This window comes from Ictidomys tridecemlineatus, chromosome 10 (genome assembly GCF_052094955.1).
Source record: "Ictidomys tridecemlineatus isolate mIctTri1 chromosome 10, mIctTri1.hap1, whole genome shotgun sequence".
NCBI lineage: Eukaryota > Metazoa > Chordata > Mammalia > Rodentia > Sciuridae > Ictidomys > Ictidomys tridecemlineatus.
In genome coordinates, this window is record NC_135486.1 from 3,199,901 (window position 1) to 3,223,584 (window position 23,684).

At 48.8% G+C, this 23,684-nt stretch overlaps 1 protein-coding gene and 1 long non-coding RNA gene across 2 annotated transcripts in view; one reads left to right on the forward strand and one right to left on the reverse strand.

Moving 5' to 3' along the window:
- Positions 1-196: 196 nt before the first annotated feature.
- Positions 197-2,210, reverse strand: LOC120887470 (uncharacterized). The gene is made up of 2 exons (XR_013426323.1): positions 1,522-2,210; positions 197-1,053 (listed from the first exon to the last, which is right to left on the reverse strand). It is a non-coding gene; the product is annotated as an uncharacterized LOC120887470 (long non-coding RNA).
- A 132-nt stretch (positions 2,211-2,342) lies between these two features.
- Positions 2,343-23,684, forward strand: part of Mpzl1 (myelin protein zero like 1) — a 44,481-nt gene continuing 23,139 nt past the window's right edge. The window contains exon 1 of the mRNA XM_078022252.1: positions 2,343-2,567. Coding sequence (XP_077878378.1) covers positions 2,477-2,567 — 91 coding nt within the window. The 5' untranslated portion in view covers positions 2,343-2,476. The remainder of the gene's footprint in view (positions 2,568-23,684) is intronic.

A 23,684-nucleotide genomic window follows, 5' to 3' on the forward strand; every position in this document is an offset into this window, starting at 1 on the left:
TAGGTGACTACAGAGTGTGTTCTTCCTGAGTCAGGTCTCTACCGGCTGAGCTGAGGGAAAAGAAGTCTGGTGACACATGGTCCTGTAACAGTAGTGAACAACCTCCTGTCTCTCGCCCTGTTCTCTGAGTTTGCTTTCCCTGTTTCCCTGGTGAACCTCTATCTATTAGCACAAAAAGACCAGGATGAACGCAAACTTCACAAATCTGCTCAGCGCTTCATTCAGAAAGGAAATTTCACACAGAAGCAGGGGATGCAGGAATGAAATGAGCTGTGGTGGGACCCACTTTCCTGGTGGAAAATGAGCCCCCAAACAAAGAAGGGGCCTGGGCCTATACAGGTTATTCTGAGAGGTGGTCTGGTGACCATGTCAATTTTCTCTGGGCACCCAGGAATTTGGAGTTTGCTCTATCAGTCAGTGAAGGAGTCAGTTTTAGTGCTTAGGAATTGAGGGTTTGTTTGAAATGGGAGGGAGTCTAGGGTCAGTAGTCAGTTTCTGGAATTTATTGTATTGGACCTGAAGGAGGGCCTGGGGTCAGTGAAGGTTATCTGGAAAGGATTTATTTTTAGAAGGGTTAATGCTTCAGCCTCTTCCCGGAGACTGCCTTTCTAGGGCTGATGGACACCTCTTCCTCAGGGTTTGTTCTGTCACTGGGAAAGGATCAGTGCTCTCAACGTTGGGCTTTCCTTCTCACTTCCTTATCCCAGGGCCCCCTACTTTTGGGGGTTGTCATTTTCCATGTCTAATACTCTCATTAAATGTCACCTCAAATGTGACACTGCTGTGAGTCTTCCCCAGATCCTCTTGGGCCAGCTTCCCAAGCAGAGGGAGGTCTGGGTATGTTAGAGTCCACCACAGCACTGGGTCCTGGAGGACGTGTGGGTCCTTGGAGGGCCTTTGGCCTGGCTTTCCCCCTTTATTTCTCCTTCTCTTTGAGCATTTTAAGGAAACCGAGGGCACTGGTAGACTGCACACTGGTCAGAACATCCTCTGTTGAATTCATGCGTTTGTATTCTTTCTGGTTCACTCCAGACACACTTCAGAAGGACCTGGCTGAGAGAAACAGGACAGAAGGGTTGGGTTGAGGTCTTAGATTTCTCTCATTAATGATAAGTAATTAGGAGTTTGCTGGAGTAGGAAAACCAGCAGAGACTGACTCTAGACAAAACTCCCAAGTGAGAGGTGGCATTTGGGGTCTTCGGCCACTCCTCCCCTGCTCTTTCCCAGCCCCCCCCCCCAGGCCTCCCAGAGGGTCCATTCTCCACCTTCAAGGGCGGTTCAGACAGAGCCCCCTCTGAAGCCAGGCAGATAGGCAAGGGTGGGGATCAGAGAATGGGGAGGACTGAAATGTTAATTCCTTCAGAGCCCTTCCTCCCACCTTATCAAGATAACCTGCCTGGGCTCCGACCAGCGGCTAAGGTGACCTGTCCCCGGGATTGTCCCCTCCTACAGGAAGCTGTTAATTACCCGCCTTCCGGCCCAGATCACTCCACCAGGCCCCTCCAGCCCCTCTCTTCTCACCTTGGGGCCCTCCCTGCGAGCATCTCCTGGCCCAGTCACTAGCAGGAAGGAGAGAGACGGGGAAGACCAGGGGAACAAAGGAGGCCTGTGGCACCTAGAGAGGCGCACGCTCTCACTTCCTGGGAGACGGGGATAGCTACGGCCCCCTGCGCCCTCCCCCCTTTTTAAATAGGCCCTGCACACCCCAGCGAGTGGGGGACAGGCTCGGTGTCACTTGGTGTAGACGTGCACAAGTACAGCAAACACAAGGCACGGCCCGCGTGGCCCGGGGGGTGGGAGAGTCCCAGTTCCCACCCTGCCCGGCCACCAAAGGGCCGAGGACAGGCTCCGGGGAGGTGGGACAAGATGGGGACTTCTTTCCAAGCTGGCAGATCTCTCAAGTGCAGCACATAAATCATCCAGTCCAGGCAAAGGAGAGACTGGGGACAGGGCTGGGGAGGGCGGATCAGGAGCGCCCGGTCCAGGCCTGGACCTGGAGTCTCTCCCCACCGCGCTCTCAGCTCATCCTTTCTCCCTTTCCCTTTTTTTAGCTAGATGAACTCCTTCCTTCTCCCGAGCGAGGCCGGGAAAAGCCGAGCAGGGCTGAAACGGCGCGGTCGGCCCGGGCGAAGCTCCACGGCGCCGGGGACAATGGGGCGCTGGGCCGGCCACGCAGGCAGGGGAACGCTCGGCGGCGGCGCTGGACCCGGGCCTGGCTCGGGGCCCAGGCGCCTGGGTGGGACGGGGGCGGGGCCTCCCGGCGGGAGGGGATGACGGGCGGGCGGGTTGCCCAATCGCGAGCCGCGAGGGGCGCCGGCGGGCCAGTGAGCGGGCGGCGGGGCGGGGCCTGCGCGGGGAGGCTGGCAGCCGCCCGGGCCGCGGCGGGAGCGGCGGCGTGGAGTCACCGTGCGGCGGCTGCGAGCCAGCCGCAGTGGGAGTGGGTCCAGCGCGCGGCGACGGCTGCAGCGGCAGGACCATGGCAGCGCCCGCCGGAGCCGGGGCAGGGAAGGCAGCCGCAGGCCACAGGCTCTGGCCGTGGCCGGTGCTGGCCGCGGCGCTCGTGCTGTGTGAGTGGTGCCGGGGACCGGGGTGCGGGCGGGCACGCGCGGGTCACGGGGGTCACGGGGGTCGCCGGCCCTGCGCGCGCTCCGGGAGCCGAGGCGGGAGGCGGCGCAGCCGGAGGGCTGCGGGGCGGCGCGGAGCCCCTCTCCGCAGGGCCTGGGGGCGCAGGAGGGTCGCTGCCCACCTTGCAGCCTCCGGGGCCGAGGGTCCTGGAGCCCGCGCCACAGGGCCTCCACCTAAGTCCGGACTCTCCATACCAGGCCCTCCCGGGAGCGCGCTCGGGAACCCGGCTCCTGGCCGGCTCCACCTTTGGGAGGTGGCGGAAGGTGGCAGGTTTTCCATCTGTGGGGCCTTTTGTTGGTTCGCTTCCTTGTTTTGAGCCAGTGTTTTGTTTTACCCTGTAAGGTCTATTTCCAGGGCACTCAGATCCACTCTTAAGCCTCAGTGGTGGAAGAGCCCTCCGTGCGCATTGTCTCATCTGCAAAGCAGAAGAAGAAATTTACATTACTTCTGGACTTGAATGCAAAGGGCCCTAAATACCAGTGAGGTGACCTGGCTTAAAACAATTTGGTCAAATCCACAATAATTCCAGAAATAGTCACCATAATTTGAGCATTTAAAAATGCGTACTTTTTTTAAAGCTCTTTTTAATGGCGAGGTGCTAAGCAATTCAGTGAAACCCTGTCTCTAAATAAAATACAAAACAGGGCTAGGGATGTGGCTCAGTGGGCGAGTTCCCCTAAGTTCAATCCCCAGTACCAAAACAAAACAAAACAAAAAACTTTTTTGTCTCACTAAATATCCTGACTCAGGTTTAGGGTTAGCCTCAGTCTCAATTTAAGTGAACTGGATGAGTTGTTTTATGGATATCTTAAGTAGTGTCTGCCACAGGACTTTTCCTGTGTCGTTGTTCAAAGCAAAGTACTTGTTGCTGTCTCATAATTTGGTGAAGTAATGTTTACGAAGACGGCCAACTGCTAAGAAACCACAGATCTTTTCGTTTCTTTTGTTTTGCAAAGTATCAGTTGTATCACAAAATCTGAATATCAGAGCTTATCAGTGGTGTGTCTCATGAAAGAGTCCTTAGTGGAACCTTTGGAACCTGGGAAAATAGATGGAATTCTTCTGGATTGCCAAATGTTCCTTTTAACCACTGTCTCCAGGGGCTGTAAAGTGAAAGGTGAAAGCCTCTACCCAGCAGGGATTGACAGGTGAAGATGCCTGTTGTATATAGAAGACATGAGTCTTCTGTGTTATCTCTTCTGATGGAAAAGGAAAGATTAAAGTTTGGCGTGTGAGAGATGTATGTGATGGTGGTGGTTAATCGAGTAGACTAGTAGAAAGTAGCTTAAGACTGAGGCCTATCAGAAATCTGTGTGTTTCAGACAGAATCATTTTGCATGAGAAGTCAGACAACATGGAAGCACTTACCGCAATCTGTTAAATGCAGGGTAACGAAAATAGCAGAACTGGAGAACACCTGGAATGAAGTGTTGCCCAATTCTAGAGTAAGACATAAAGCCAATTAAGAGTTTTTTTTTTTTTTTTAAGGCACAACTGGAAAACAGAGTGTTGAAAAGATCACCAAAATAATAGCCATCTATACACTGGACATACCTCTTAAGTTATGAGAAATGAATGCCAGTATGTGGAAAGCAGCTACTGTTGCTGGTTAATTTTAGAAAATGTTGAATGTTTCTTCTTGCCAAATCATTTATTTTATTTTATTTATTTTGGTTGTGGATGTTGCACAAAACAGTTCCTCTCTTACTGGAAGGCTAATATTCTTTTTTCCCCTTCGGAGCTAGATTCTCACTAGGTTGCCCTGGCTGGCCTTGAACCCTGGGCTCAAGTGATCCTTTTGCCTCAGCCTGTCCAGTAGCTGGGGGGACAGGCATGCATCCCTGAGGTTGGCCAGAAGATGTTTCTTAAGTTTGATCTGTAGAGTTCCTCAGCAAACATTTTATTAAGCAGCTTTTCATTGTTAAGGACCTAACTATTCAAGGAAGGACCGTCCGGTTGTAGTAACGCACGGTTCTGTGGGAGAAATACTGTATAGGTACTGTAAGACGTCTTTTGAAACAGGTGTGCAGTGGGAACTTGAAGGAGGGCCATCACTTCAGACTCAAGTTCAGACTGGAGGAAGAGTTCTTTAAACTGCGTAGGCTTCTGAGGAAACTGCACCTGGAATAGTGAGTTAACCTGTGGGTAGTTCAGTGTGCTGGGAGGCTGAGGTGGGAGACCCAGCCAGAGGCCCAGCTCACCAGGAACCTCACCTGCCACTCCTAAATCCATGAAGGACCATTAGATGGTGTGAGGCAGAGAAACCAGGGGAGGAGGATGGAGACCCAGATGAAAGGCAGGGGATATGAGGAGAGGACACACGGATGAGCTAGTGAGGAAGTGAATTTGATAGGAAATTGATTTGGTGTGGACTTGAATTGGGAGGTGGATAACATGAACCATAGGTTTTGGGCTTGGAGGCTGGATCTGTTTCAGGAAAGGGTACTTTTCACCAATGAAGGATATGAGGTAGGAAAATAGGAATGTTGGGAGAAGGCAGCCCTGGGGGTACATTGGTAGTTCAGTCTGAAATGCTGGTGAATTGTCCAAGTGTGGATGTGGGAGACAGTAGGGTAGATGGTTCCGGAAGTGAGGAGAAAGCTCAGGTTGGAACTACAGATTTGCAAGATTTGGGTGACCAACAGTTAAAACTTGGGTTGATTGGACAAGGTGGTCCAGGGAGAAAGCACTGAAGGAGATAGGGAGGCCCAAGGGTAGTCCAGGGCTCAGGAGAACCTGGGAAAGAGGCTCTGAGGAAGAGGAGCACTGAAGGTGCTGGTGTCAGACACCAGGAGAGAAAGCAGCATTGAGGGTAGGGCACTGGCCGGAGGAGGAGAGTGGATGTGATATGGACTCACCGGATTTGGCATTTGAGTAATCACCAGGTAGGAATGAGCACACAGTAGGTGAAGAATCCGTCTGTTTTTGCACCACCCATTTCAGTAAATAGCTCTGCCCTCCATCCAGTTGCTCAAGCCCAGAAACCCAGGCTCCACCTTGATTCTTTCCACCTTTCCTTTCCCCACATCCAGTCAGTTCTCCCATCTCCAAAGGGCATCTGGAGTTACTCCCACCCCCAACTCCTGGCACTCCAAGCAAAGTCTCTGTTTCTTACCTGTTTCACCAGGATAACCTGGCTGGCCTCCCCAGTTCCTCCTCAATCCACTTTATGCAGTTACAAAAATGAATTTTATTAAAATGCAAATCAGATCATTGCTTGCTTATTTATAATTTCGAATGGCTCCCCATTGCCAGTGGATGAAATTCAGATGTTCCTACATGGCCCTCAGAGATCTGTGAGATCTAGTTTCTGCCACTTTGTGACTTCAGCTTGTGCCACTTGCCCCTTGGTTCACTGTACTCAAGCCGTTTTGCCATCTTAGTGCTCCTTGGCTTTCCCCAACTGCCCAGGGCTAGCTCCTTTTCACATGGAGGTCACGGGGTATCACTGCAGGTCCACCTATCCCAGGAGCGTACTATTTGCTAGCCCTTTTAGTTTACTGTTTTATTATGATGTTTAACTATTGACTTCTAACTATTTGATTTTTCTCCTTTTTTTCTCCATCAGAAGTTGATATGTTTTTTTTTTTAATTTATAGACAATATCCTTATCATAGTGGGTATAATAAATGGTAATAAGTGTAAAATGTCTGTGAGGCATAGACATGGCCTGACAGATTGTCAGTTGTTTGCAACGCGGTTAGAATTGGTTTGGCACATAGTAAGTCCTCAGCAAATGTTTGTTGGAAGAGTTTTTTCCAAGTGTGATTTCATGCAGAGTCTTTTTTCTTTTTGTACCAGGGATTGGACCCAGGAATGCTCTGCCACTGAGCCACATCTCCAGTCTTTTAAATTTTGAGACAGGGTCTCATGAAGTTGCCCAGGCTGGTGTTGAAACTGCCATCTTCCGGCCTAGCCACCTGAGTCACTGGGATTACAGGCATAATTTATTTTCACTCTTTAATTACCAATTTATATTTCTTCAGAGATTTAAGAATAAGTTGACATTCATAGACTAACTGCCATGATTTTGAAATTAATATATATTAAGAGTAATGTTTATTTTGTTGTTGTTGTACTTGTTTTATATTTTTGTTTTTTTGATGCTTCTTGACCAAATTTAGGCTTAGACTGTACCTCTGCAGTTGAAAGGCTCCAAATCTTGTAACCATTTCCTTAGCCTTTCACTTATTTACTGATTGTGATAGTAAAATAAAGACTTGAAGGGGCTGAGGTAGTGCCCCTCAATGGTAGGGCCCTTGCCTATCAAGAGATACTGGGCTGACTCTCCAGCACTGCCCAAAAGAAAAACCTGTCAAAGAGTGTAAAAACATACACATACACACTCTCACACACAGTCTCTCTCTTCCTCTTTCTCTCTCTCTCTCTCTCTCTCTCTATACACATATATACAATCCATATATAAGTACACATACATATATCACATTTTATATGTGCATATATATTTGTGAGATATATATGTATGTGTGTGTGTATATGTATGTATATATATATTTTTTTTCTATATGTATATATATATATATATATATATATATATATATATATATATATATATTTTTTTTTTTTTTTACTAGTATTTTACTTCAACTCCTGGATATTCACTAAGCTCAAATGCTGTCAGAAAAGAGGAACTAAAGACAAATAAAGACAGCTACATGTAGAAGTTCATAAAATGTAAATTTAAAAAAAAATTTACTTTTTAGGTGTAGATGGACACAACACAATGCCTTTATTTTTTTATGTGGTGTTGAGGATCAAACCCAGTCTCTTCTCGCCCATGCTGGGCGAGTGCTAGGCGAGTGCTGTGCTAGGTGATCACTCTACACTGAGCCATAATCCCAGCCCCATAAAATGTAAATTTATTTTCACAACCTCTTTATTTACTTATTCAACTAAATAAATAGCTACTGGGCACAGAATACTGGGGAGCCTATGTTCTAGTGGTGGCCTCAGATAGGATACCTGTACTCAAGTAAATAATGACTCTAAGTCAAGAATATTAAAGTACATCACTTTTAAGGAAATGATCCATCTACTATGAAAATTTGTAGTACTTTTAAAAAACGGAGAGCACTTATGTAGCTTAAAATGGTTTCTTTGTTTTTGTTTCAGAGATTGAACCCAGGGGCACTGAACCACTGAGCCATATCCCCAGCCCTTTTTAAATTTTTTTTTTTTTTAAATTTTGAGACAGGGTCTTGCTTAGTTGCTGAGGCTGACCTTGAACTGGCAATCCTCCTGCCTCAACCTCCTGAGCTACTGGGATTATAGGCCAGCCGCACCACACCCTGTGTTTCTGATCTTTCCATCCTCACTGAGGCTAGTTTAGTTCAGCCACCAGATACATCTGGGTGGTTAGAGCCTTCGAACTGGAGCCCAAGAGTTTTTATTAAGTTGTGTCTGTTACCTATGAATTTGAATTCTCTATGTAGGACATCACCTATGTTTCAGTCTTGGAAATATTTTAATCTTGCTAAGACCCTTGATGTCATTTTAAAAAGTGAGAATAAAATGCCTTACTCTGGTATAGGATTCTTTATAGATTAGTTTATTCTTCACCTCCCACACCTCCTTGGGAAGTTGGTTCTTGTGTAAAATGGGAAGCATCTCCCTGTGTGCTCAAGCATCGTATGGCTCTGGATCCTTAAGGCTGATGAGAAATTACTTTGCCAAATGCTTGACATGAACAATGCCCCTGAATCTAGAAAAAAGTCCTTGGAATTTTGAGTATATAAGCAGCGGAAGTCAACTGGTTGTGAGACCACATGCCTAAATTGAGGGACTATAATTTCCTCCTGGGACTTTTATGTTTTTGCCTCTAAACCTTTTTTTTTTTTTTTTTTTTAATTGTCTTTTTAGATCTATGTGACTGCTGTGGTTTTTTATTCACTTAAAAATTTCCCTTGGCCCTGTTAGATCTTTATCAAAGATGATTTCATTAATAAATTCTCCTTCAGTAATGTATTCTTTTTTTTTCAGCCAAACTCAGAAGCACTTCCAAAATTGTTACATTGTGACAATAGATCAATATTCTGATCTATTGTCAGGCTTGTAGTTTGAGAGTTTTTTAGCAATAGTGATACATTGTACCCAGTCCTAGGTTTAACTGACTGGTTAGAAGCTCCATCTGCATTCTCTCTCTCTTTTTTTTTTTTTTTGAGAGAGAGAGAGAGAGAGAGAGAGAAAGAGAATTTTTAAATATTTATTTTTTAGTTTTTGGTGGACACAGCATCTTTATTTAATTTTTATGTGGTGCTGAGGATCGAACCCAGTGCCCCGCGCATGCCAGGCGAGCGCACTACCACTTGAGCCACATCCCCAGCCCTCCATCTGCATTCTCTATCCTGTGCCTTGTGCCTGGTAAAATTCTGGGGCAGTGTGAAATCCACAGCTTGAAGTGTCAGTGTCCTGCTGCAACCAGCAGAACAGCTTTGGACTTGCAATACTAGGAGTCTGATATTCCACATGGGAATCTGGGGGGTTGTTGTATGTAATTGGAATCATTTAAAAGATAGTTTTATCATAATTGATAGTGTGATTTTTTTTTTCTTCCAACATTAAGGACGACACACAGGATAGAGATTTCCAGTCAGTATTGTAGGGCTGGAGCTGGGAAACTGGAATCTCTGATTCACAATGTTCAAGGTGGTCTGGGGGTGTAGGGCAGCGTCAGTGCTTGTTTACATGCACAAGACAGTAATCCCCATAAGATGAGGGAGAGCTTTTGAGGAATTGGCTCATATGACTTGGTAAGTCTGAAATCTGAGGGGTAGGCTGGCCACCTGAAGACCCAGGGACGGGCTGCAGTAGAGGCCAAAGCCAGTCCTGCAGCAGAAGTCCTTGAGGAGGTCACACTGTTAGATTAAGTGACTGTGTGAGGCCTCCCACCCACAGTATGGAGAGTAATCCGCTTTACTTGAAGTTCACCAATTTCAATGTAAATCTCATTCAAAACTCACCTCTGGGGCTGGGGCTGGGGCTCAGTGGTAGCACACTTTCCTGGCACATGTGAGGCACTGGGTTCGATTCTCAGCACCGCATATAAGTAAATAAAGGTCTATCAACAACTGAAAAACAAACAAACCAACCCTCACCTCTGCAGAAACATCGAGAAGGATGTGTAGCCAGCTGTCTGTGCCCTGTGACCTGGCCACGTTGGACATAGAATTAACCACCATACCAGAAATGGGTGATGGAAGCCAGGCCGTTCGTGGAGCTGTCCATTGTTGGTTTCTGGTGATCTCTGCTGTCTGTTGGAGCACCTCCTGTTTACCTCTTGTGTTAGTAACAGCCTTCTGTCAGTCACTGGGGCAAACTGCCCCACATGATCAGCTTAATGGGGGAAGGGGTTTGTTTGGGCTCAGGGTTTCCGAGATTGCAGTCCGGGGTGCTTGGCTCTGCTGTTCTGGGTCCATGGCAGCACCGTGACTCATGGTGGGACACAAGGAGGAGTGAGGCCCCCACCCCCAGATGGCCAGGAAGCCAGGGGAGGGACACAGGCTGCAGCTGGGTCCCCCTCTCCTCCAAGGGCACCCCTCCTCCCACTAACGAGGCCCTGCTGCTTGACAGTCCCACCACCTCCCATGGCACCAAGGGCTGGGACCAGGCTGTCAGCACACGTGTGGCCTGACTCCTGCCCCCCTCACTGCTTCTCACTCTGCCAGAGGCAGCCTGGTGGTGCCAACTCACCTGCTCCAGGCCACGGTTTCTGGAGTGTTTTCCTTGGCCTCATTGACCCAGGATCCTGTTCCCTTGCCTTGCCAAGTGCTCCCCGCCTGTGCCCCAGCATTGGCTTTCCTTGAGCCGGTCCTGTCCAGTCTCTGGCCGGGCTCGCTGATCCCATCCAGGTTTGTCTTAGAGGCACATCTGGCAGAGACAGACGTCCAGTTTGTTGAATAAATGGTGACTCCTTCATGTATCCTGGATACAGGTTCTCAGCCAGCTGACATCACTCCACGGGCACAAATCTGTGTCCAGGAGCAGCTAGAGCTCTGTGTTCAAACTCAGCTGCACATCTCCCCCATCCCCGGCTGTCCTCTGGTCCCCTGCTGGGTACCCTTCTCCTGTCCTGCTGTCTGTCTGACTCCCCTCCTCCCCCCCCCCCCCCCCCCCCCGCTCACCTGAGCCCCAGACTGTGTTGGTTCATCCTAGGATCCTTTCCTTCACCCTGCCTCCCCACCAAACATGCCTCTACTTCTCAGCCCACCCTTCCTTTCCATTGGACTGCGACAACTGTCCATCATTTTAAGTTCAGATTACTGCAGGACCCCCCAAATGACCTCCCCAAAGCTCATTGTGTGCCCTTCGAATCTGCCCTTCCACCTCTGTTGTGGGCAGCCTTAATTGGGCTGTTCCTCTGAGCTCCACATTCCTCCAGGATAGACTGGGACCCTCAGCTTGGCTCACCTCTTCCCTGTGTCTGCCGGCCTCTTTCGCACACACTGCCTTTTGCCCCTTCTCATGTCTCCTTGGTTTTGTGTACAGTAGCACTCTCTCCTGGTTTTCCTCCCCCCTCAGGTGTAGACTCAAGTGTTCTTGGCCTTGGAAGTCAGAGTGCACAAAGGTGAGTGTGAGCACAGCCCATGGGCATGTCCTCTACTGTACAATAGCAGAAAGTGAAAGGGCCACGATTCTCATTATTTGCTCACTTACATTGCTTTCTGCTATTTATAGCTGGGAATTTATTAATTTTTCTTATATTTATTCTTCTGTGGCTTTCCCACTAGAATATGAACCTCCAGTGATCCCTAGGAAAGTGTCTGGGACATAGTAGGAATTCTGTAGATATTTATTAAGTGTATTTATTGGTGGTATTCATAGTGTTCCATACAAATTTTTAAGTGGCAAAAAAAAAAACAAAACAAGTCAGGCACGGTGGCACACGCCTGTAATCCCAGTGGCTCGGGAGGCAGAGGCAAGAGATGGTAAGTTCAAAGCCAGCCTCAGCAATTTAGCAAGGTGCTAAGCAATTCAGTGAGACCCTGTCTCTAAATAAAATACAGAAATAATAGGGCTGAGGGTGTGGCTCAGTGGCTGAGTGCCCCTGAGTTCAATCCCTGGTACCAAAAAAAAAAGAAAAAGTTTTTAAGTGGAGAAGTTTTGAATTTGTCATCGTTTAAGCTGCCTGAGGTTGTAAGGTGGGTAGTTTACCTTGTGTAGATTAACACTGAGTTCTCCGTAGGCTGTGCTGTGGTACCCCAGGAAGCCCAGGGAGCCTGGCAAGCAGCGTGGCCTGGGGACCACAGCCAGGGCACTGGTTGGTACCTCACTTAGTCTGGCTTTACCCCTCCTTTGTCACTTCCCCTTGACCACAGTCACACACAGGCAGTCCTGACCCCTGCACCTGCCTGATTTATGTGGTCCTCTCTGACCCCGCTTATCTCTTCTGATTTGTGTCAATTACCAGAAAGTGCACTAACCTCAAAATGTAGTCCCACTCTTAAGTGCCACTTCCTCTCAGTCTCACTGCAGCGGTTCCTGGAGCTCTTGTGACTTTCAATCCTTCCCCACTTTCTTGTTTGCATTAGTCACTCCTGGCTGGTTGCCTCCTGCCTGGTCCCTAGTGCGTGTGCTGTGTTCCAATCACTGCCAGGCACTCCTGTCCCCTGCTGTGCTCTCTGGTTGCGGGAGGCCTGTCGCCCTCTGCTCATGGCTCTGCATGGCCTGTCCTCTGGTTGCCCTGGTGTGGCAGGGGCTTGCGCTGGAGCTTCCAGGGTTAGGAAGCCCTCCTTTGGTCCCACAGTCCACCTTAGCTACATTTCTAGGCTTCAGACCTCAGCAGAATTCCCCAGGCGGCATCTGCACTCCAGCCTGGCACGCACCTCTCCTTCCTGCTCTCAGTTCAGTCCAGCCCCCAGCTGCCCCCGCCGCTCCATTGAAGCTCCTCCTATCAGGGTCACTCACCTGTGGACTTCAAGTTGCCCAACCCTGTCGGTCCTTCTGTGTAGTCACTTGGTGTGACCTCTCAGCCCCTTCAGCCCACCTGGCCATGGTCCCCCAGCCCTGACCTGCAGCCTAGTCCCCGCTCGCAGTGGGGGCACCTGCCCCTGTGGTTTTCTGTACCACCCATGCTGGTAGCCTCCGGGGTTCGAGCCCCAGACCTCCGCACCCCCTACTGCTTGACTCATTTGGATGTCCCAAAGTGCCACGGACACTTCCCAAAACGTCAGATGGCTTTCCTTCTCTCCAGTTAAGTCTCTGGCCCTGTGATCACCTTAATTTATCCAGTCGCTGAGGCTGGAAGCCCAAGGGCTCTTCTTCTCCACCTGTGAGACCCCTGCCTCGCCAGTTCTCTTGCCACTTCCTCCCCTCAGTGAGATCACCGCTGCACTGCTCAGCGCTGGACCTTGGTAGTAGCTTCTTCTCCCGCTTCTTCTTTAATTTTATCTCTTGAAACAGGTCTGTGTTGCCTAGACTGGCCACAAACCCCTCAGCTCAGGCGATCCTCCTGCCTGGCCCCTGCTTCTGTTCACAGAAGGGGGACTCCCTTCCTTTTTCAGCATAGCAGCAGGAACTATTTATAGTCAGATCCCATTTTTGTTGTTGTTGTCGTTTAAAATCCTGCAGTCCTCAAAATAAATGAATAAAATCCTTCAGTTGTATCAGATTATCCTTGTCTTTTATACTATCAGAGCCCAACATAAGCATATGTATACATTGTTTAAATGCAAGATTATACACAGCTTGCTTGTTTCTTAGTACCAGGGATTGAACTCAGGGCCACTTTACCACTGAGCCACGTCCTGAGCCCTTTTTATTTTGAAACAGGGTCTTGCTAAGATGCTCAGAGTCTCTCTCATTAAGTTGCTAAGGCTGGCTTTGAACTTGCAGTCCTCCTGCCTCAGCCCTCCGGAGTCACTGGGATTACAGGCACGACTGCCATTCCTGGCTGTTTCTTCTTTTCAGTCTCTAGCTGTAGTGCTTCTAGTCTTTGGTATATGTTCACTCCAGCAAATGACAGGCAGAGAATTAATGTTTTCACTGCCAGGGTGCATACTAGCATGGGCCCATGTTCAAGAACTTCCCAGTTCTTGGTGGGTTTGCTGTGCGTTCCCTGCTGATGAATGGAACTCCCCTTGCACCCCAGACAAGTGCATGAGAAGAGGGCACTGGAAAGTCTCAGTTCCTGGTAGTGATGGAGGCTCCGGCCAGGGGCCAGCACACAAACCTGGACTCATTTGGCTGAATTTTCTGTGGCTTCAAAAGCATGCAACTAGTGAAGTCACACAGAGCCTCACACTCAAAAGGGTCCTGCAGTGAACTTGGAGTTGTCTTAGAATTCTGCATAATTTTATCTCTCAATTTGTATTTTGTGGGGCTGGGGATGTGGCTCAAGCTGTAGCGCGCTCGCCTAGCATGTGTGCGGCCCGGGTTTGATCCTCAGCAGCACCACATACCAACAAAGATGTTGTGTCCGCCGAGAACTAAGAAAAAATAAATAAATGTTAAAATTCTCTCGCTCTGTCCCCCTCTCTCTCTCACTCTCTCTTTAAAAAAAAAAAAATTGTATTTTGTACGTGAAGTCTGTGACAGGACTGTGGAGTATGTGCGGGAGCTTGGAGTGGCAGCTCAGATAAAGTTGTGACCCCTGCCAAGCCCATGCATCCCAGGACAGGTTTTGGCCTGGCACTCTTTACCCCTTGGTTCTCTGGGCCTTCCCACCTGTGAGTGCTGCCCTTCCCCTAGTGAGCAATCAGGTCCATGGGGAGGGAAAACAACCCTCTGCCCTTGCCCTTTGCCCCTCTGGGTTTAGCACAGGCCCAGCAGGGGCTTGGGAAGGTCAGGGTCAGGGTGTGCCCTGGAGTACACAGCAAGTCAGTGGCCAACTCTGCAGGATCCTCTTACCCTCCTCACTGGAGTACCAAGTACTTTTCCCCTTGTGGCTTGGGCTCTGCAAATTATGTGGCAATAGACTGGTTGGGTGATCGGTAGCAAGTGCCTTGGGAAATGTTAGGGCTAAAGTTATATTGTGTTGCTCTGTGTTCCAGAGTTTGGGTATGATCCGTCCTTTGTACTTTATTCTAGAGCAAGCCCCAAATCACTCTCTAAGAAAAGTGTTGTTCCTGCTACCAAGGGACATCCTGTGGCTCACCTCCCAACTGTCGTGAGGCCATAGATGAGGGAGGTGTGATTAGGCACCTCAGTTTTACAACTGTTAAAATGTCGTGTCAGGATGTAGGCCTACCTTGGTAAGCCACACACACCACACTGGCAGAGAACATTACTGAAAATGTTTGCAAACCAGTGTTTATCAGTGCAGCTGAGGGCGGGGTTATTTGTGAAAGGTGGTTTCAGTGACGCTGAGCTTTGCCCTGTTTTGCCCTTGATTCAGCTTTGCACTTGGATCATCAGCTGGGTTCCTTACACAGTGTCTCCTTTGCACTCTGCTGCTGGGTGCGGTCAGCATTGGACAGTGTTGAACCGTTTTCCTTACAGATTGCCTTACAGCCTCTCCTTTCCAAGGAAGGCAGACCTCACTGAGCGCTTACACTCAGCCCCAGGGCAGCAGCCTGGCAGAAGGCAGCTGAGGTGCTCCTCCTGAGACAGTGCTGTGGCAGACATCAGCAAAGACAGGCGTGGCCTGAGTCCCTTTGGACATGCAGTCAACAGAACCAAAACTGCTGGGCTCATCCCGGGTGCAGTAGTGGCTACAAGGAAGGAGAAGCCAACATCTCATTCCATGGACATTTTAATTTTTGTCCAGAACCACTCTGGCTCACAAGTAGACCTAAATGTTGTGACAGCTGCTTATTTATCAAATGTATATGGAGGAGTGCTTGTCTCGCAAGGGCAAGTCCTGGGTTCCATCCCCAGCACTGGAAAAAAAATGTATATAGAGCTCATACTTGACCAGCTACTATGCTGAGTCCTTTGTGAGTATTAACTCCTTTTGGTCCTGTAATTAGCTCATGGATTAAGTACTAGAGGTGGCGCATCCCTGATTTGACATGCTTGGGACCAGAAATGTTTCAGATTTCATGTTTCTTTTTTTATTATTATTATTTGGAGATATTTGCATGTGCATGATGAGGTATCTTGGGGTGTGCTCCAAGAATGGACATGAAATTCACTCATGTTTCATACCCACCTTGTACACAGAGCTTGAAGCCTTCTTATATAGTTTTGTTTTGGGACTGGGGATTGAACTTGGAGACATTCAACCACTGAGCCATATTCCAGCCCTGTTTTGTATCTTATTTAGAGTTGCTTAGTGCCTTGCCATTGCTGAGGCTGGCTTTGAACTCACGTCCTCTTGCCTCAGCCTCCCGAGCCAGTGGGATTATAGGCGTGCACCACTGGGCCTGGCCTTATTTAGTATTTTTGATCTCCTGTGTTTTGACTGTGATCTGTCACTGAGATTTGATATACAATTTTCCATTTGTAGTGTCATTTTTGTGCTCAACAAAACTTCGCATTTTGGGCATTTTGAATTTTCCCAAAGTTACACGTCATTTTTGTTGTCTCAGGCAGTGAGACAGTCTGTGTCTTCCATAGTTCAGGGAAAACTTTGAGATGTTTTTAAAACAACTTACCTTACCAGTGGGGCAACTTTTGATGTACAAAACAAATAGTATTCATTAGAAGGTATATCGACACACAAACGCACTCCCCTTCCACCGTACTTGGGTTAAATCCAGGGGCTCTTTACCACTGAGCTACGTCCCCAGCCCTTTTTATTTTCTAATTTACTTAGTGACTGTGTCCTGCTCAATTGCAAAGGCAAGAACCCCTGCCCTGGCTCTTCCTTATATATTTGGATACAAGTGACTTATCAGACTTTTTATTTATTTGCAAATAAATATTTCCACTGTTTTATGGAAATTTTCTCCGTTTTGTTGGTATTTTGAAGCATGGAAGTTTTCAATTTAGATTTTAAGTTCTGTTGATCTGTTTTTTTTTTTTCTTTCTTGCTCATGCTTTTGGTATCGTATCTAAGAAGTCATTGCCCAATATTACAAAATCTTGCTCCTATGTCTTCTAGTTATGGCTCTTAACAGTAGCATCTATGATCCTTGGGAGTTAATTTTTGTTTTGTTTAATATAGTTTTGTTTTAGTACCTTATTTGGTGTCTACAGTTCGCTTTTTTCACTTGATAATTTGCCTTGGAGATCATTCCCTGCCTGCACTAAACTTCCTGATTCCTTCTTCCTTCTTTGGGTGCTGCGGCATTCCCTTGAGGGCATAGACCCTTACGTTCCTTAAACAGGCTGGGCGAGCTAGCACACAGCGGTAATCCCTGTGGCTCCGGAGGCTGGCTCCGGAGGCTGAGGAAGGAGGTCGAGGAAGGAGGTTCAGGAGTTCAGAGCCAGCTTCAGCAACTTAGTGAGGCCCTTAGCATCTCAGTAAGATTCAGTCACTAGAATAAAATATATATTTTTTAAAAGGGGTGAGGCTGGGGATATGGACCAGTGGTTAAATATCCCTGGGTTCAATTCCTGGTACCCCCCCCCCCCGACAAAAAAAAGTTGCTTGAGCAGCCCTCTTTGCTGGAAATTTTTGTAAATGTTTGGGTTTTTGAAAATTATTTCAAAATGTCAACATGGCGTGAAAAGTTATTTCATGGGGCTGGGGTTGTGGCTCAGCAACAGAGTGCTTGCTTAGCACGTGCAGGCCCTGGGTTTGATCCTCCATACCACATATAAATAAATAAAGTAAAGGTATTGTGTTCAACTAAAAAATAAGTATTAAAAAAAGAAAAGTCATTCCATGATAACCTCCTCAAAATACAGTTTAAACCATTTGGCAGACTTGGTTGCCGTAGACAGTTCTCCGTCCAGAGGCCTTTGGTGAGCCCCAGCGCTCTGGAGAACGGCCCTGAGGAATTCAAGAGGCTTCTTTTCTTTGAAGAATCCCGGGGAGTCAGGGGGCAGGACATAGGTTATCTGAAAGTGCCTGGGACTTACCTCTAGGGGAAGCAGGTCCCTGCAGGGCTGTGGTCCTCCCTGATCTGGTTCCAGATGACTGACCCTGCACTGGCCTAGTGGTCTGTAAATCAAGTGGTAGCCATCTCAACTTGGATCAATACCTCCAGCCACAGGGTAGGCCCTAAATACCCAGAGATTATGAAACCCAGGTTTCTGTGAAGAGGTCGGTTAGGGGGAAATCCTGAAATGGGCCAAAGTTGGACTGATCTGCAGAAACTTATCTGACCAGGAGAAAGTGAGCAGAACAGGCCAGTGGGAAGCCGAGATCACTGATGAAGTCCTCCCCGCAGGCCCTGCTACTGCTAACAGTTCTTCACTGAGAGGCTGGGAGCTCCTATTGTATGCCCTGCCATATTAGCATGATAACATGGAACTCTGGGATTATTCAAATCCTATTCCTGTTCAGTAAATTAACCTTTCTGGGCTAGAGTTTTTTCATTTGTAATATGAACATGCACTGAAATAGTTTCCAAACCTGCCGTAGATTAGAGAATTTACTTAGGATGTCTGTGTGGTACACACTTGTAATCCCAGCTGCTTAGGAGGCTGAGGCTGGAAGATGGCAAGTTTGGGGCCAGCCTAAGCAATTTAGCCAGACCTCATCAAAAAAAGAAAATACACTCTTGTTAAATGTTTTACTTACTTATTTATTTTGTGGTACTGGGGGTTGAACCCAGGGGTGCTTTACCACGGAGCTACATTCCCAGCTTTCTTATTTTTTATTTTGAGACAGGGTCTTTCTGAGCTGCCCAGGCTGGCCTTGAACTTGGGGTCTTCTTACCTCTGCTGTCTGAGTTTCTGGAGTTACAGGTGTGCACCACTGTGCCTGACTAAAAAAATAAATAACAGACGAATTTAAAAAGTGAAACTTACAGAGGTGCCTCAGGGGCTGCTGAACAACACAGCTGACCTGATCCAAGGCTGCAGAGAGTAAGAAAGTTAAAAGCATTTCCACAAAGTTCAAGGCTCTCTCAGCCTTGCAGAGCCAAGCCGCCCCAGAAGGCATCACTGGGTTACAGCGTGTTCCTGGTGGCCACCTAAGTTCCAGGTTACCAAGTCAAGGTTAAATGGAAAACTGCGTTATTTTTCTTATTTTTGATTTCAATTTAATTTCAGACTTACAGACAAGTCGTGAAAGAGTGCAAAGAATACCATCTGTGCTTCACTTGGATTCTGCAGATTAACATTTTTCCCACTGGCTCAGTCTCTCCCTCCCTCTCTCCCCTTTCTCCTGGCTCAGGAGCAAAGGAGCCGTGTTCTTCCTGGACACTAAGGACATGGTCTTTGTAACCACAGGGTCATGATGGGAGTCAGGAAATGATCCTGGAGCGTGGTGCTGACTAACATGCCACTCATCCCAGGTTGCAGCAGCAAGTCCCGAGCACGTGCCTCCCCCCCCCCCGCCCCCCAGCTCTTTCCTCACCCTTAGTCTGCGACGCTTCCTCCTTTTCTTTAGAATTTTTCATTGACTGTTATGTGGTAGGTGGACGCTGGGCGGGTGTGGACGCTGGGCGGGTCATCCGCACTGGCAGGAGGCCACATGGTGAGTCCTGGGTGGTATGATCTGCGGAGCCGTGCTGCTGCTTGTCCCATTCCTGGGCCCTTCTCTTCACTGTCAAGAACTGTTTTTTCTCCTTTGGAATTCCTGAGTATCTCGTGGGGACCGTTTTGAAACTATGTAAATGTCTTGGTTCTCCCCAAACATTGTACTCACACTGGATCACCTTTTTATGAAGACAGAAGAAAGCAAAACTCCTCAGCAAGATTCCCATCAAAATGTTTGTGGTGTTGAAAAATGTAACTTGTACAGCACTTGATAACTATCAGGTGGAATTCCTTAGTACTCACTATGTTAAAGACTTCAGGCCTCTGTGACACTCTCTTTTCAAAACATCTTATATCTAAGGTGGATTCAGACTCACGACTCATGCGGTGTGATTTTGTGAGTGCTGTTGTCTTTGAGAGATGAGTTACTCCCACCACTTTGTATGCCTACTATCAAGAGTGTAATAAAATAAACAAAAATGCTTTTTAGAAAAGATTGATTCCAAGTGCCTCTTCTTTCCTCCTTTTTCTGTGTATCTGCCAATCTCAACCAGACTCCACTTTTACTGTATTGCCCACCTAAAAATCCCCAGCGGGGTTTCAATTCCAACTCTTCATCCAATCTAAGCCTCCCCCTCAACTTAAGAACTTTTCTCTCTTCAGTCAAATTAACCTACATAATTTGCTTTTAAACACCAACTTTGTTTTTCTCTTTCTGCAAAGTGCCCTTCCAGACTGGCTTGATTCTGTCCACATTCCAGATAAAATCAAGGGCATCTCCATAAAGGGAGCCTGACCCCTCCATTGACTGTGACTTCAACTGCACATGGTCTGTTTGGTACTGTAGGGGAGATGATGCAGGAGGGACTTACACAGGAAAACAGTGTATAAACGACATGTCAGATACAGACCGGGTGGTCCATAACCTCTCTCCCACAGGCCGTTTTCCGGTGTTCTGCATTTGACTAGACCCTGCACACAGCACACACACAGCACTTTTCAGTACACGTTCCCATGTGTGTGTCCTTGTGTGGTAGCTAATGAGGCTGCATCCCCATAGAACCCAGCATTTATTAGCTATTCAATAAAGAGGTGTTTTATTGACTTCTTTTTTTTTTTTTTTTTGGTATTGAGGATGGAATTCAGGGATACTTTACCACTGAGCAACATTCCCAGCCCTTTTTTAAAAAATATTATTATTTTTTTTATTTTGAGGCAGGGTCTTGCTCAATTGCTGAAGCTGGCCTCGGAGTTGTGAGCCTCCTGCCTCAGCCTCCCCAGTTGCTGGGAGTAGAGGCGTGTACCACACCCCCATTCATTATCCTTTTTGATCTGGTGAAGCCTTCTCACAACAGGATGGGGGACAGATGTTTCCATTCTTCGTGTCTTAATTCATGTCCAAGTGTGAGTGTTTACGCTTGGAGCCCTTTCTGGCAGTGAGAAATCGGTGCTGATTAGTCTGGATGCCTTTACTAGGTTTCCTAGGAGTGAAAGAAGGAGCCCATTTGAGGGCAAATTGTTTGTTGTAGTAAAACACACATAGGTGCTTCTGTTTCATTAACCGAAGGTTCACGGTAGAGGGATCCTCGGACCTGCCTGTCATCTGTTTAAATGTTTGACAGCTGTCTGGTCTTTCGCAGCTGGTGTTGGGGCACAGAGGCCGGGTCAGGCTCCTGCCTGGAGATGGGAGTCCCGCAGGAGTCAGGGTTAACTGTAACTAAAGGGAGTTTGCTTCAGTGGACGGTAGCCATGGTGTGCGCAGGGAGTGCTGAGCGCTGAGGGAAGGGGTGGCCCCTGGGGGCTTCAGCCCGCAGGCAGAGGTCCCAGAGGCAGGCCTGGCCTCGGGGTGGCTGGAAACCAGCATCCTGCGGCCAGAGGAGCACGCCCTGGGGGCTTGTTTGCCGCGGAGGACTGCGGGCTCTGGGAGGCGTGCGGGAGCTTTTCACCTGGGTTTAAATAAGAAACGGGTACAGACAGGTTAGCAGTAAGCTGGGGTTCACCCAGAGCCCGCCCAAGGATAACCCAGCAACGGACCAGCTCCATTTGAGTCACTCCCCGTGTGGGGAGGGTGGCCGTCGGGCTAACTCTGCAGGCCAGTGCGGCTCTGAGATGGCAGGGTTTTGTTAGTTCTCTGGTCAACGGTCACTGATTCAGGTCACAGAGCACTACTTTGGTCTTGGAGAAGCTCAGGTCCAAGCCTGCTCACCAGGCACCGTCTGTGCAGGAGCTTCGCGTCCCCGCATCTCACTGGTGTGTTTCGGATCACCCCAAATGCCCGGGCCACACCCCATACCAATTAAGTCAGAGTGGGGAGAGGTGGCAGTGGGACCCAGCAGGAGTCATCTTTTTAATAGACTTTATCTTCTAGAGCAGTTTTACAACAAAATTGAGAGGAAGACACAGAGGTGACCCCTAGTTTCCTGCCCACAGGCCCCCCAGAGAACGTGGTGTCCCCCTGGGGTCACGCTTGCTGCTGTGTGTTTCATGGATGTGGTCCCTGGGTCGCGATGCCTCTGCCATTATGGGGTCTCACATAGAATGGCTCATCACTTTTCAGTGGTTTCAGTTTGAAGGTTTTTCCTCTCTTTTGGGCCGTATTTGGGGTCAGCCCGGGTGTCCTTCGGCCTCTTGTTCTGTCCCTGCGGTGGTGTTTTGTACGGAGCTCTCTCACACGCTGTGAACCACCATCTGGGAGCTCAGGGACATAGGTTGAAGGTGCAGCTGTGGTTCTCGGCTTGAGGAGTCTGTAAGCCCCTCGAGCCCTGGGAAGTGTGAAGTAGGAGTATGAGTCACCTGTCAGACAAGCCCCGGAGCACTCGACACGGATGGTAAGACAGACTGCGGCAGCTTACCAGAAGTGAAGTTGTCTGACTTTGTACCCAAGGTGTCTTATTTTCATCTGCTATGATGAGAAAATGTTCGGGGACTTGGTGCAGACCGTCGGGCCGCCCCACCAGCGACTCTGGCACTGATGTGTGGACTCTAGTCTTCCACGCAGCCCCACCCCACGTAGCAGCCCCCCAGTCGGGGCCAGGACCCAGCCGCTGCGGCTGCACTGGAGGTGTTTGTCCCCGTGGGCTGTCAGGACCCAGGGGCTGAGGCTGCGTCCTAGCTTGTGTGGGAAGAATGAATGGCTGATTGAGGAAAGGGAATCATCACCCGGGAGAGCGGAGCAGATGTCGAGGGCCAGGAAGGAACGCCAGGGCTTGCAGGGACCTTGATTAGTCCATGACTGGCCCGATTCAGGACCTTTTGGACATTGCTCATTTCAGAAACAGAAAGGTCTTTGAGGCTGGGGACGTGGCCCGCTGGCCATAGACCATGGGGAAGGCATTGGCCTGGCGTGGTGACCCTGTCTGTGAGATAGCAGGCGGGAACCCCCCTTTGGGAGTCCCCTGAGAGCACCCTCTGTGCCTCCCTGGACCCACAGCTGCGGACGCTGTGCTGCTGGCACTGGCTGCAGCCACTCAGGGGCGGCCGCTGATCTTAGGGCTGAGCTTATCTGAGCTGTTTGGTAGTTTTTATTCTCCTTAATTTTCTTTCATTCACTTTTCCCCAAATTCTGACAGATATTTGTTGAACACATTGCAAAAGTCCAGTGTTCATCCGGCGATAAGGGTGTACACACTGGTGAACGGGGTCACCGTCCCCGCATTCTGATGGCCACAGACATTGGTCCCTCCAGCAGAGTGTGAGCCAACAGGGGAGGACAGGATGTGGGGGGGCTCGGGGCGGATGCTGGAGGAAGTCGCCTGGAGATTGGGCCTGCAGCATAATTTCAGACAGAGTGCAGCCGAGTGTGTTCCCGACAGTGAAAAGCTGGCTTATTAATGTGTAGGGCTCTCGGGGTGGAGTGTGTTTTTGTCGCCTCCCCTACTTTGTGCCATTCACCTAGGGAGCTGGAAATAGCAGAGAGGAGCCTGCATAGCCGCAGGGTGGCCCAGCTCTGAGGAGTGCGGCTGCCGGATTCCATGCTTTCCCTGGGACGTCCTGGAATTTAAAGGGAGTTCCCTCCTCACCTTACTACAGTCTTCCTTCTCTTTTAAAAAGTTTTTATCCTAAAATGAATGTACACATGAGAGAGACCCACTTCCAGGGTGGATGTGAAGTGAGCCTGGGCACTCTCTCCCCACCTGGGAGTTGAGCCTGCCCCGTCCCGGGAGCCATTCCTCCAGCTCTGTGCTCAGTGCGCTCCTCACTCCGCTCTTTTAGTGGCCACATCTGTGCTTGTTAGGAGATGTCGCAGTGTCAGACTGTCACAGCATAGCGAGAGAACAGAGACAGGCCACTGTCGCTCAGTGGCTCGGGGAGGTATCCTGACCACATCAAAGTGCTTCAAACAATTTTTCAAACAAAACCCTCTTTCAGTTTCAAGGAAGTAGCAGGATCTGTTATACAGATAAGGATCTTACAAACCCGCTTGCTGCAGGTGGACGCTGCCACGAAGTGACCGGCCAGCTGGGCGCCAGGCCAGCCTCGACTGCCCCGTGATTTCTGCATGGCGATGCTGCTCAGTACATTTCCAGTGACCTCACGGTGTGAGAGCTAGAATCACTCAGAGGAAGCGC